Source organism: Kryptolebias marmoratus, linkage group LG24, assembly GCF_001649575.2.
Source record: "Kryptolebias marmoratus isolate JLee-2015 linkage group LG24, ASM164957v2, whole genome shotgun sequence".
NCBI classification, from domain to species: Eukaryota; Metazoa; Chordata; class Actinopteri; order Cyprinodontiformes; family Rivulidae; genus Kryptolebias; species Kryptolebias marmoratus.
Window position 1 is genome coordinate 4438450 of NC_051453.1, and position 12624 is coordinate 4451073.

At 38.1% G+C, this 12624-nt stretch overlaps 3 protein-coding genes across 6 annotated transcripts in view; 2 read left to right on the top strand and 1 right to left on the bottom strand.

Annotated features, from left to right (window-relative positions):
• Positions 1 to 5714, top strand: part of dnajc6 (DnaJ (Hsp40) homolog, subfamily C, member 6) — a 29960-nt gene extending 24246 nt beyond the window's left edge. For all 4 annotated transcript variants that reach the window (XM_017420525.3, XM_025006880.2, XM_017420524.3 and 1 more), the window contains 2 exons: positions 63 to 239; positions 3126 to 5714. In XM_017420525.3, the coding sequence (XP_017276014.1) occupies positions 63 to 239; positions 3126 to 3227 (279 nt within the window). In that variant the 3' untranslated portion in view covers positions 3228 to 5714. The remainder of the gene's footprint in view (positions 1 to 62; positions 240 to 3125) is intronic.
• On the bottom strand, positions 545 to 2265 carry LOC108238436 (endogenous retrovirus group 3 member 1 Env polyprotein-like). The gene is made up of 2 exons (XM_017420526.3): positions 2193 to 2265; positions 545 to 2054 (listed from the first exon to the last, which is right to left on the bottom strand). The coding sequence occupies exon 2, from the start codon at positions 1996 to 1998 to the stop codon at positions 697 to 699; it is 1302 nt and encodes a 433-aa protein (XP_017276015.1). The 5' UTR covers positions 1999 to 2054; positions 2193 to 2265; the 3' UTR covers positions 545 to 696.
• Positions 5715 to 9714: 4000 nt separating the features above from the next.
• The window catches only part of lepr (leptin receptor), a 30478-nt gene continuing 27568 nt past the window's right edge, over positions 9715 to 12624 (top strand). The window contains exon 1 of the mRNA XM_017420589.3: positions 9715 to 9774. The gene's annotated coding sequence lies outside the window, so the exon portion shown is untranslated. The remainder of the gene's footprint in view (positions 9775 to 12624) is intronic.

Consider the following 12624-nt stretch of genomic DNA (forward strand, 5'->3'; position numbering starts at 1 on the left):
CACCCAATTACTCATGCAGCATTTAACCAGAGCCAAAATTGTCTCCTCCCTTTGTATCCCAGATTTTGGACTGGATTGAGGGGAAGGAGCGTAACATCCGTGCCCTGCTGTCCACCATGCACACTGTGCTTTGGGAGGGCGAGACGCGCTGGAAGCCTGTGGGCATGGCTGACCTGGTTACCCCCGAACAGGTCAAGAAGGTTTACCGCAAAGCAGTCCTGGTTGTTCACCCAGATAAGGTGAGACAGATAATGACTCATCAACTTGTCTGACGGCTTGTAACACCAGAATGCAGAACTTCTCTAGAAATTTATTTTGCTACCATATTTTGATTGGCACACTGGCACAATAATTAGCCAAAATAATTATTGTGAACAAAGAAGCCATGTTTGTTTAAAGCAACAACAACAACTTACCAATTAAAATTAGGAGCAACTTTTCTGTTGCTCTTCAGCATGCTGATGTAAAAATACATTTTTATGCCAAAATTACTGATGTATTTGTTCTTGCCTGAAGAATAATATTATCTTTTTCCTCAACTATGCACTGCAGTTTATTACAGCATCAACACAGTAAAGCAGATCTTGGGCTGAAGCCACAGTTTCTCCTTTGAATTTTGGAAAATGTATTGTAGAATCAAACAAAAAAAACAAAAGCAAATATTTTTTGGCATAAAATGTAGGAGATACTTGTTCTTTAACTCATATTGCACAAGAACTTTTTCATACATGCTACAAAGAAGGACAGAAACACAATTAAAACAACCAAAATGATCAAAACCCTGATTACCTGAAAACTGAGAGAATCAAAAACTGGCTTTAAAAAGTCAAATAAGGAGCTCCCATCCTGGTGAACAGATTTAGCAGTTTCCTGAAGGTGGCCGACTATTTCATGAATTGTGACATTATAATCAGGCACGAAAGTGCAGCATTCAGAACCGATAATGGCGCAGGTTCCTCCTTGAGCGGCTAAAAGGAAGTCCAGAGCTGCTCTGTTCTGTAAAGCTAGAAGCCTGACAGAGGCCAGTTCGTTTGACAGGAGCGTGAGAGCCCTTCCAGTTGCATTAGCTATGGCTTCTATCGTATGAGACAGATCAGCAATTTGATCTAAGGCAGACATAACTCCATAAAAAGGAAGAAGTGTACCTACTGCATTCTTAAAAGGTGACTGATTATGTGTCCCAAACACATCTGAAGTTCCACGCCGCACTCGGTGGACAGATCTCCCTGGCAGAGACTGTAACACTCTCATAGCCGGGACCACATATCCCAAACCACAGCGTCCGTTGTAATCCACTGGAAGATATGGGTATGCGAGGTTCCCACAGACCCAGTACATCCCAACAGGAGAGGAGATGGAGCAGCTAGCAGTGCGACGAGCTAAAGCTTTGAATCTAGTTTCTCCTGTTGCATCCAGACATGGGTGAGGAACAGAACCCAGATGTTTCCAGTCAATCTTGGTTTCTCCAAGACCCCATTTAAAGGTACGTATGCAGTCTGAATGTCCCACCGGTATGTGGCCATTGTTCTCCAAACACCAAGTGAACTTCTGAGGAATGACCAGGATGGGAACCGGTTTGGGCCTTTGGAAACATCTGTTGCAGTTTCCTTGTAGTGTGGAACAGTCAAGGGGTCTTATTTTCAATCCTGGGCAGTCACGGTGAGAAGAGGTCTTGGGAAGTTGAACATTCATCAAGTGGCACGTGTCGCAGTCAGAAGCAGGCAGGGCCATGAGCGGTAAACCTTCACCGGCTGTGTAGGGCATCAGACCACACACATAACAGCTGGACTTAGGTTGGAGGTGGTGGGCTACCTGCCATGCCATCGTCAAAAAAACATTGACGTCATCTCTTTTTATGTCTGGCATCTTTACGTCCGATAGATCTCCTGCGACAGATTCCATCAGGATCAAGACCAGAAGATGAAGTGAAACAGACATTCTGGCAGTGAAAGCAAAAATTCTGTCTTTGAATTGTCTGCGTTGGTTTGGTGCAGACATTTCATGTGAAAATAATCTTCAGGCACGTGACAAATATCACCTTTGACCAGAGTTATCTGTAAAATAAAGAAGAATGTTTTACATCTGGGAAACTCAGCAAAACAAATTTTCTCTGCAGAGAAAGCAGACTTCTCTGTTAGAATAAAAACATTTATAATTTTCATTCTTAGCATCAGACAGTAACATGGTTTTACCTGAAGTCTTTGTCCGCAGATGAAACCTTCTGCTTCTGCTAAATCAGTTCTGAGAGATCTGTGCTGGCAGGACTGCAAGAAGAAAATGAAAAGCTGCTTTATATTCCCCCTCCTTTTTAACTGGACCAAAGAGCAGCCACCACCCAGAATGATCCCAACCAGACGTGTAGTTACTCAATCAATCAAACGACACTGATCAATCTCTGCTGGACAGCAGCAGTTTTACATTCTTACCTTTTTCTGTTATTCAGTAAGAAGCATCGCCTCTAAAGACAAGTGTAACGACATAACATAAATGAAGCAAACCACAAGAGAAAATAATAAAAAGTAGTATTTAGGTGACATTTTAAAAAAATCAAACATGTTAAAATGTGTTTCTGTTTTGATTTGTTTAAAATGAGGAGTATTTAGTTTGCTGTAGAGTTTTTGTTTACTTCTTCTGAACAGTTTGAGCCGTTTTCATCCACTGTTTGCCTCTTAGTCACACCTATGTGATTATATCAGAGTTGAGTGTTAACAGGTTTCCTGGTCGTTCACACCTTCATTAGTAAATCAGCAGTCAGTGTAAATTAAAGATTTAGCCATCTTTGAGGGAGTAGCCCACTGAGTTTTAATCTAAAATCATCTCATCCAGAGGAAAGATGGAGTTATAGTCGTTTTAGTCAAACCTTGTAAATAACATTATGTGCAATATTGTGAAATCTGTGTTGAGGATGACTCTCAGCTACTACTACACCAATATTAGCTCAATATCTGTAAAACTGTTATAGCCATTTTAGTCTTTCCTAAGATTACTTGGCTGTGGCGGCCATCTTGAACTGAGTTGACCCCAAAAAGCATCTTTTTTTTGTAAAACGGTGTTTATTACAAGTAAGTAGTGAAAATTCAACGTGTCTGGTGGTAATTTTCTGTTGTTCTTTTTCTTCCCCACAGGCAACAGGACAACCATATGAACAATACGCCAAGCTGATTTTCATGGAACTCAATGATGCCTGGTCAGAATTTGAAAGCCAAGGACAGAAACCACTTTACTAAAAATAAAGAAATAAATGAATAAAAAGACAAGTGACGTTAGGATGTCCCGAACCCTGAAAGTGTTCCCTCCTCTGGTCAGCTTAAAATAACATCTGCCTTTATAGCTGCGCTTCGACTCATGCTTTTCCTCTTGCCACAATCACTTACCGGCGGTGGCAAAAGACCACCGGACAGAACACACGAGTCCAGATGTCCCCTCTGTATGTATGTGGTCCTCTGCTCTGAATCAACTCAACAAGTGATCACTGAGACGAGACAGATGATCAAAAGAGAGGAAGAGAAGAGAATCTCAGCAGATAGGAGAAAAACACATCAGGGAGCACAATGAGCAAACATTTCACAAACTGCTTAACCAAACAGGTTCAGAGATATCAACTAATCTGTGAGGCACAACAAGCATTTAACAATGTCCGATCGCTTTGGAATGTGGAGTTTGTTCGGTTGGAGTGAAAAGTGGAGTCGTGTGAATTTCTGTAAAATCAAATCCAGTTTTCTGTGCAGCTGAGAAGTCCCAGTAATGACAAACCAAATGACACGATCATGTTACTGTGCACTGAGGTGAAATCGGCTGTTTAGTACCAATCGAATCTGGTGTTGGGAAAGTCAAAATAGCACGAAAGCAAAGTGCAACTGCTGATTCTAACACAACCTGTGATTACAGGCTGGAATTCATGTCAATAATAAGATGTAGAGTAAAAGTAATGGTTCATAGATCAGAAAAGGAGGTAAAACTAAATTCTTTTTCAAACCTAATATTTTATTTAGAAATCAGGTAATGACATCCTGTCCCCTGTGTAGCTAATACATCCGAGCTGTTGTGTCTTCTGGGAACTGTGGATTGTATATTTTAGGATTAGCACATGTACAGCTCCTGACATGATGCATCTCCGGGTCTCGTAGGTGTATTCTCCTATAAAGTGGAATGATTTTGCAAAGGAAGTTCTGAGAAAGCACAAACATTATTCGGTGCAGCCTGAAAGCAGTGACATGTTTTATTTGTCAAACTCATTTTGACCTGTTTTCAAAACAAACTGCATTTTTTTATCTGTTGAAAAAATGGTTCAATATTTTAGAGACACCATGTTCAACAACAATCTGCTCACAAATAAGCAGAATCTACATATCTACAGAACTATCATTTACATTTTAACCCCACCTCTTTGTTAGAATTTTCTGTCATTTCGCTGAAGTGTTTATTTAAAATCAACATAATTAGCTTTTTGTCTCCCGTATTTGCACCATTTCATATCAACACTAATGTACAGGAAACTTGGCTCAAGGAAGCTGAGTGTGCTGCCAGCACTGTTTATAATAAATAATAGAAATATAAATTTATTCAAAAGCATATAAAGTTATAAGACATTTTAGCTCAACATTTGTAAAATTGACTGAGTTATAGCCATTTTTGTGTTTGTTAATGTTGATTTGTGGCAGCCAACTAGAATTGGATTGTCTCTAAAAGTAAATTTGTTGTAGATGTACATCCAATCACTATTTCCTGAAAGTTTTATTAAAATCCATTCAGTGGTTCATGAGATATTGTGCAAACAGACTTTGCACAATTGATTAGTGCTCAAAATCTGTGTTGGGGGGTCAGTCTCAGCTACTACCACACTAAACCTTATCATTATCTGTAAAATTCACTGAGTTATAAACATTTTTGTGATTCTTAAAGTCAGTTGGATGCTGCAGCCATCTCCAAAAGCTAATCAGTAGTAGATGTATGTGAAATGATTACTTTCTGCTAATTTCATTAAGATTTGTTCATTGGTTGGTGAGATATTTTGCTAGCAGACAGACACAAAAACCTCCTCACCTGTCTTTGTCTTTCGGCAATAATTAGATGCATCCAAATTGAGCAGAAGTTTTGTGTTTTGTGTTCATAAGCTTTAAACTCATTACTGCCTCCATGCTGCTGAGTAATTTGATGAAGGATAAGACATTTGGATTGTTCAACATCTTCTAAACCTTTGATTGAGTCAGGATTTTGATTGAATTTTGACGACTGAAAGGAAAGAGTGACTGCCGTTAAGTTTAATTTCACTCATAGCAAACAGCAAAACAGGAGAAAACGTGTGTCTTCAGTTTCTGAAGAGTCAGTGGGTCTCAGGCTGAAACTGCTAAACTTGAAGTTTTTTTTTCTCTTTTATTATTTAAAAGGTAAAAAATGCTATAAGAGAAGTGTGAAGCGTCTCTGATGTATTTACACAGAGGACCTACATGTGAAATAACCCCTGTGAGCTCCCTTGCTGACTCAAACTGCAGTCTAACCTCTATAACGTAGTCAGTGGATGTATGTTGTTTAAAGTTGTGGTGCGTATGAGTCGGGTTTGAGTACTTTATGTCACGTGTTTGCCTGTCTGCTGTTCCAGTATTACTAAAGTGTGTATATTTCTTTGTTTATGTGCTTCTTTTTAGGTTCTGTTTACTGTTAAAGGATGTAAATAAGGAACAAGTGCAGTGCACAACAATAAACAGTAAACAGAGGAAGTGTAGGCCTCAGGTTTTATCTGTATATGTGTTTCTCTTTTTGTCCACAAGAAGGCAGCAGCTTACAGCACACAGTCCACTGCTGTCCTCTGCAGGGCTGCATGTTGGTGAAAGTTCAGACTTTAAGAACGTTTCCAATTTAAAGTACAAAACTGTAAATCAATATATACTGAAATCATTGCATTCTTTTATTTTTCTTTTATATTTTTTAAATTCTAAAACAATAAAAATAAAGTACAATCAGACACTAAAGCCAAAATTATTGAAGTACAAAAACACAAAGAAATCCACACAAATTCAGTAGCATGTGACTCAGATTAGTCAGTCTTAAAATAAACTTTAATTCCTAAAAAAACCAAATCATAAAAGCCTAGCAATCCTTGTCAGAATGCATATTGCCCGTCACTTGTACCAGAGTCTTAAACTAAAGTCATCCTGTGCTGAAAAGGGAAGGTATAAATATGTGTTATGAATCAGTCTCAGCTACTACCACATCAAATTTTATCCCAGTATCTGTAAAATTGGCTGCATTATAGCTGTGTTGATTAGCTGTGGCAGCCATCTTGAATTGGACTGTCTCCAAAAGTTAATCAGTTCTAGATGTATATCCAATGATTTCCTTCAAATGCATCCAGTTGTTCATATTCAACACACACAGGCAGAAACATGATCACCTCTCATCTTTGGCAGCAGATGATAAATATATCCGTTCTGCAGCTTGTATTATTGCTTATTAGGTTAACAGCAGTTTGTTACACATCAAGAAAGCTTTAAAAGGTTGTAACTAAATGTCAAATGTTCAAATTTACTGTGTACAATATAAAGCTGAACAGGGTGTAATTACACTGCACAGAACTACACAATTTTATCAAATCTAAAATAACAAAGATAAAATAAAATCTTAATTTGACATAAATAAAATTATATCGGTCCTTATTGGACATGTATTCTGTAATTTGACACCTGTGAACTAAACTTTGTCTTGCAGTTCAGATCTCTGCTGATAAACCAGTAAGAAGCAGCTGCTTCAGTTTGTGCGTCACGTGTAAGAAGCAACTCATGGGAGAGGTTTTCTTTTTTCCTTATTTTTGGATGTCACATCTGCAGGAGACACGACTGCAGACTCTCCAGAATGAAATTCAGGATAATTGAAAAATAACTCCCAGTCTGCAATTTACTGTAAAGTGCTGCTGGTCTCTTTGTTCAGTTTTTCCTTCCTGCTGCTGGTTCTGCTTGTGCTGACGTAATTCCTGGGAAGGATTCAGAGCTGATGGATGCACATCATTAGCAGAGGCTGATGATTTTTATTTTTTATGAAATCCCACACCAATAAACAAAACGTGTCCTGTTGATTCACACAGGCCTGGAAATGTTCGTGGCCTTTTGTATGCACACACAACAAGAAAGAAATGATTAGATTATATTTACCAGTTCCACATAAACCTGTGAAACTGTTTTTAGTTCAAATAATATACAATCCTTGTTTTATTTTTAGGTTTTAAATTATTGCAAACTGTGTGAGAAGCAAGAATTTTGTTTCTAAAAATCATTTTTATCATTTTTATCAGGGATGAGTAGCAGTCATAGCGTGCTTCTGTCTCCTTCATGCCTTCACTGACTGGATGTTCAATGACCTCCACATCCGGAGGCTGTTAATCTAATCCAGACCAACTATCCAGTGGAGCAAAGGCAGCCATTGCAAACTACACTGTCTCAATGTAAATGCATGGATTTTACACTCAAGGTAATTTGTTATGATTTAAATGAAAAAAACCTACAAATGCTGCGGAGACACAAAAGCATGCACATTTTCATCTCCTTGTCTGCCATGTGGGCAACCCTCAAACCCACAGCCAGGACAGTTTCACATTGTTTAATCTAAAGAGCAATCTGTAATAGGCAAACAAACAATTCAGATGTTAGGATCTAATTAAAGCAATGATCAGCGAGATATTACAATACTTCATAAGATTCCACACATTTTGGTGTAAAAATAAAAGGCAGGGGGCAATATGCATTTGTTTAAAAAAATGTTAGGCCTTTAATTTAATCTTAGAGACGATCTTCAGATCAGCAGCTGGATGGCAGCCGCCTCCCAGCCGAGGCTTCTCTCAGCGCTCGCAGCTGACACCATCAGTGTTTTATTACAGCTCACTAATTATACAGATCATCATTTAAAGTCTCTTTGCTACATGCAGCAACTTGATCAAAAAGAACATTTTGCAACATGTTTTCTGCTGGGGCGGCTGTGGCTCAATGGTAAGAGCAGTCATCCTCCAATGAGAGAGTTGGAAGTTCAGTTCCACCGGTTTGCCACATGTCGAAGTGTCTCTGGGCAAAACACTGAACCCCTCACTGCCTCCGATGATTAGACTCTATAGAATGATTTATTCAGATTAGATTTGTAGATGAACGTGTGTGTGGATGGGTAGACGAGAGCAGATTGTGTTGTAAAGTGCTTTGAGTGGCCTTGTTAGCTAAAAGGGTTCTATATAAGTACAGTTCATTTAAGTCCATTTATGATGCCAGAGGAATGTTGGAAGTTGCAGTTTTGACATGTGTGTGTGTGGGAGTGTGTGTTTGCACCTGCATGAATAGAAATGCACAGTTTGCATTCCAAAACACTGAGGTATCAATGCGTGGGTGTGCAGATTTCACACATTTGATTTAAGTTTTGGCACTTCCTGCTTTACTTTGATCAACAATCACAGAAGCGAAATGATCATTGATCTCTATAGGAGATCCTCATTCACAACTGTTTTTAGCAAATAATTGACAAAATAAGTCTTAATCATTGACTTATAACACAATATATTGCACTTTTAGGTAGAAGTAGGAATTCAGAAATTGGTCAAATTTTAAATACTGGTTCTAATGAAAGAGCTAGTATTTCTTGAAGGAATGCATATCACCCACTACCTTTCAGAGCCTGAGTTTTAAAGCTGTACAGCATTTTCAAACCTCTTCAGGAGTCAACTTCCTGTCTCTGTTGTGGTCAGCAGAGTTTTGGTACCTTACTGGCACTATAAAAATAGAATTTTCCCTCTTGACTATGCTGTCTCTCTTTCTCTCTCTCTCTCACACACACACACATGCACACATACTCACACACACACACTGGTAAAAAGCAACTGCACCTCTGATGAAGTAGTAAAAATATAACAATGGGACGGTAATATCTTTTCCAGGCATTTAAACTCTGTGTTAAAATAGCAGACTGTTGTAGGGGTTGGTTGCTTTCTGCCCCCAGCGTTCTGCTCTGTATTCTTTACCATTAATCTAATTATAAATATCTTGAGCAGGTGCAGCAACAGTTGTTAACATTATGGAGGACTTGATAACCCTAAGTTTTATGAGTCAATATTCAACCAAACAGTTATTTAAGTGTCTGCAGGGTCATGGTGGGAGTTCCTGAAATGTAACTTTAAGAGATTATCTTTGGTTGCATTTATATTTTTAGCAAGAACAATAAAACAACTAAAGGCAACAACAATCTTTTTACCAACAACACAGGAAAACATCAGAAAAAGATGAGAATAGTCAATATTGAATGTAGATTTGAGAATAGTTTGCTATAAGTTTTGGGACTTTTATTTCTGCAGTAGACAAGGATGCAACTTTGAACTTGGGTTCTTTTAGAGCTCTGTTTCTATCTCTGTGATAATTAAAGCCAGGTCGTACCCCAATGTTTGTTTGGCCTGGTCTGTATCAGTGTAAGCCAACTGGAGTCCTGCTGTAAATAAACTGGCTTTGCGACACAAATTTGTTGGAGAGTTTACAGGAAAATGCCACTTTTAGCATGCAGTACACAGATTAGATTGGTGTAAACATGGATGTACACTTTGGTTTGTGTGTGATTTTATGTGACACCGGTGTGTATTTTGACACCAAGGATCAGAAATAGACCTTCATGCCCAGAGACACACAGGGCCACATAAAAAGCTCGAACTTTAACATCTGGAAGTATCACTTTCCAGTCTGCTTTCACAATGTCAGCAAGAAGGAAATTTCGTTTTTCATGTTGTACGTCCCGACGTCTGCTGGCATGAGGGAGTTGGTGAGTGGCTTTCAGAATTACAAGATTTCAGAACAAAAACTAGGATTTTTGTCAACTTTCAACAAAACCCATATGTGTAAGTTGTAACCTGAGTCACAGGAGTTTGTCTAGACTGATTATATGTGATACTGTGTTACGGCTCAGTGGGTGTGCAGATTTCACACACACATAAAAAAAAGAAAACACACAAACAGAACATTTGATTTGTTTGAGTGTAGAGTTTCTGCTAAAGCGCTGTTTTCATAGAACAGAACAAGTGAGGGATAATAACCCCTATCTTTGTTAACAACCAGAGAGGATAAGGTTAAGGTTAGGTTGCTGCACAGAATGTCCTTTTTATTTTGGTAAACATTTTACTTTAACATCATATTAAACCTGCAGTGCACTGTAGATAAATGTCTGCAAAGATCTTGTTACATCCTATTGAAGCATCAAGCAGAACTAAATGTTTAGTTTTAAGCTGGTTTTAAGGATACATGTATATTTGGAGGAATAACTGTCAAACATAACGAGGCTGATGTTGTGGATCTTCCTCCATCTCCTCTGTCTGTCTATGTGTCACTCTCTTTGTTTTACCTTCTTTACTTTTAAATAATTTGCACAAGTTCTTTGTTGTGATAAAATGTTCCAACATTTTTTTTTCACCTTTACAACATTAGTTCCTTCTTGCAAAAATATGTTCTCTTTTTCTCCTGATAAACAAAGCATAACTACATAAATCTTTAAAATCAGAGCTGCTTTTTTGTCACTTTGCATGAAATGACAGGACCCTTTATGTCCTGAGACTGAATCTCTTTTATTTTTTTTTTTTATTTGTACACAATTGTTCAACAGCTCTATAAACATCAGTGCCTAAAGTAACAGTTTCATCAGTTTGTGAGACTTTTTCGGTTATTGTTGTAATAAGATTGGATATTTTTGGTCTTTAATGGATTGCAGTGGGAAGGTGTTTCACATAGGGGGTGCTGTGGGAATATGTAAAGTGAAAAAAGCTGCACTATCCCAACAGGGAAGTGGACAACCAGGAACATAATTTCCCTTATTAATAAGTCATCATTAAAAAATATATATCTGGAAAACACGCTATAAAGTGTTTAAAACAATGTTTTTTTTTAAATGAATAACATTCTGGACATATTACTGGATCTGACTGGTTGCGATTATCTAAGTTTTGTTAACAAATTCTTTCAGAGCACAAGTTTTGTTTCTTACAAAAGTAAGGAACTTGTTGGCAGTTCTCGATTTGTACAAAACAAAACCAACACAGTTGGCTGCCACTGTCAGATTAATGTGATCCGTTTAAAACCAGCCAACATTCAAAACACTCCAGCTCTCTAATGCAGCACAAGGTACATTTTCATGAAAACTCTCAATATAAATAATCTGGTTTTAGACAGATTATTTAGTCTCTTGAAGAAGTTTTTCTGTGTTGTCTTTAACCTATTTTAGTTCTGAGCATTAGTTTGGACATTTCTTCTTTTGCAATCATAAAAACTTTCATGTTCAGGCTACAGTGTTCAAGGCTTCAAACAGAGAAAACAGACTGAAACCTTTTTTTCAGTCACCTTTTAGACGAGCCTGAGGCAAAACCAGCTAGCTGACTGTCAATTGTTCAGAAAAAGGAGCTCCTGTTTTTTAATCTGTGTCAGAGCTAACAGGCATTCAGCAGAGGGCATTTTCCTGCCAACTGCACAGGCTGGCTTGTCTGAGGTCAGATGATGGTCTTAGATGTCTCCATGGTGATGAGAAGCTGTCTGCTCACTCCATGCCTGGGGGCTGAATTTGCTCAGGAGCTAAAGGTGTCAATAATTTATCCACCTTTGATCCCTGTGTTAACACTTCAAGGACAGGACTGTTGCTTCCAGTTCAGGCAAACCAGGTGCTTTTTGTACTTTTTAAATGGGTTTAGGAGTTTTATAGCCTTTTTTTTTAGTGAAGTTATGAGGTGTGAGTGTGTTTTTACATTCTATAAACACCAAAAAAGCAGCAGATGATTTTTGTTTATGAGCTTCAATAGGCCCATCATGATTTTCCTGACTTCTGTCTTGTGGATCGCCAGTTCAATCCTTCATTAATACCAATTTTTTTGGAATATACACTTACTTAAAATGTTGCTTGACCACCAAGTAGCACAGTAAAAATTTTGAAAAGGAAGCCAGAGCACAATTTTGGAGGAATAATAGACTTCCAGCATTTTGTATTTTTAGTTTTTCTCCCCCTTTTCCATGTTTTGTCTTATTGCTGCTTGTTTCGCTGCTTAACTCTTTACCAGTCCTACACACACAGATATTCTCATGTAGTTTAGTCATAGCAACCTCTTTTTTCAGATTGTTTTAGATTCATTGAAGCATGTGGTGAGTTTAAATATTTTCTGACTATGTACTTTTTATTATAGAGCTTGAAAACACATGCTTTTTCAGACAAACACACACTCATATTTCCAACTAAGTGTTGTTTATGCACTGTTGGTTTTTTGTGAATCACCAGGTGTGGCGCCACCCTGTATCAGGTGTGGCGCCGCCTTTTGCACAGTGACTGCTGGAGATGGGCACCAGCTTCCCCCGTGAGCCTGCACTGAAAAACAAGTGAAGTGAAATTTATTTATATAGCACTTTTCAGCAGCAAGGCGATCCAAAGTGCTTTACAACTCAGAAACAACAACAGAATCAAATACAGAAAAAATATCAATCAGGTAAATTTTAGCTAATACAATAAACTTTCCTCCAAGAGGAGGCATTTGAAATACAGAGAAACTAACAATCTGTAAGTCAGTCAGTGATGTATAACAAGTAAAGAATATGGATGGATGGATGGATGGATGGATGGATTGTCAGTGTTGAGATATGTTCA

What these genes read in the sequence shown, in the direction of transcription:
- LOC108238436 (XM_017420526.3), bottom strand. Translation starts at nt 1,998, where the DNA reads ATGTCTGCACCAAACCAACGCAGACAATTCAAAGACAGAATTTTTGCT.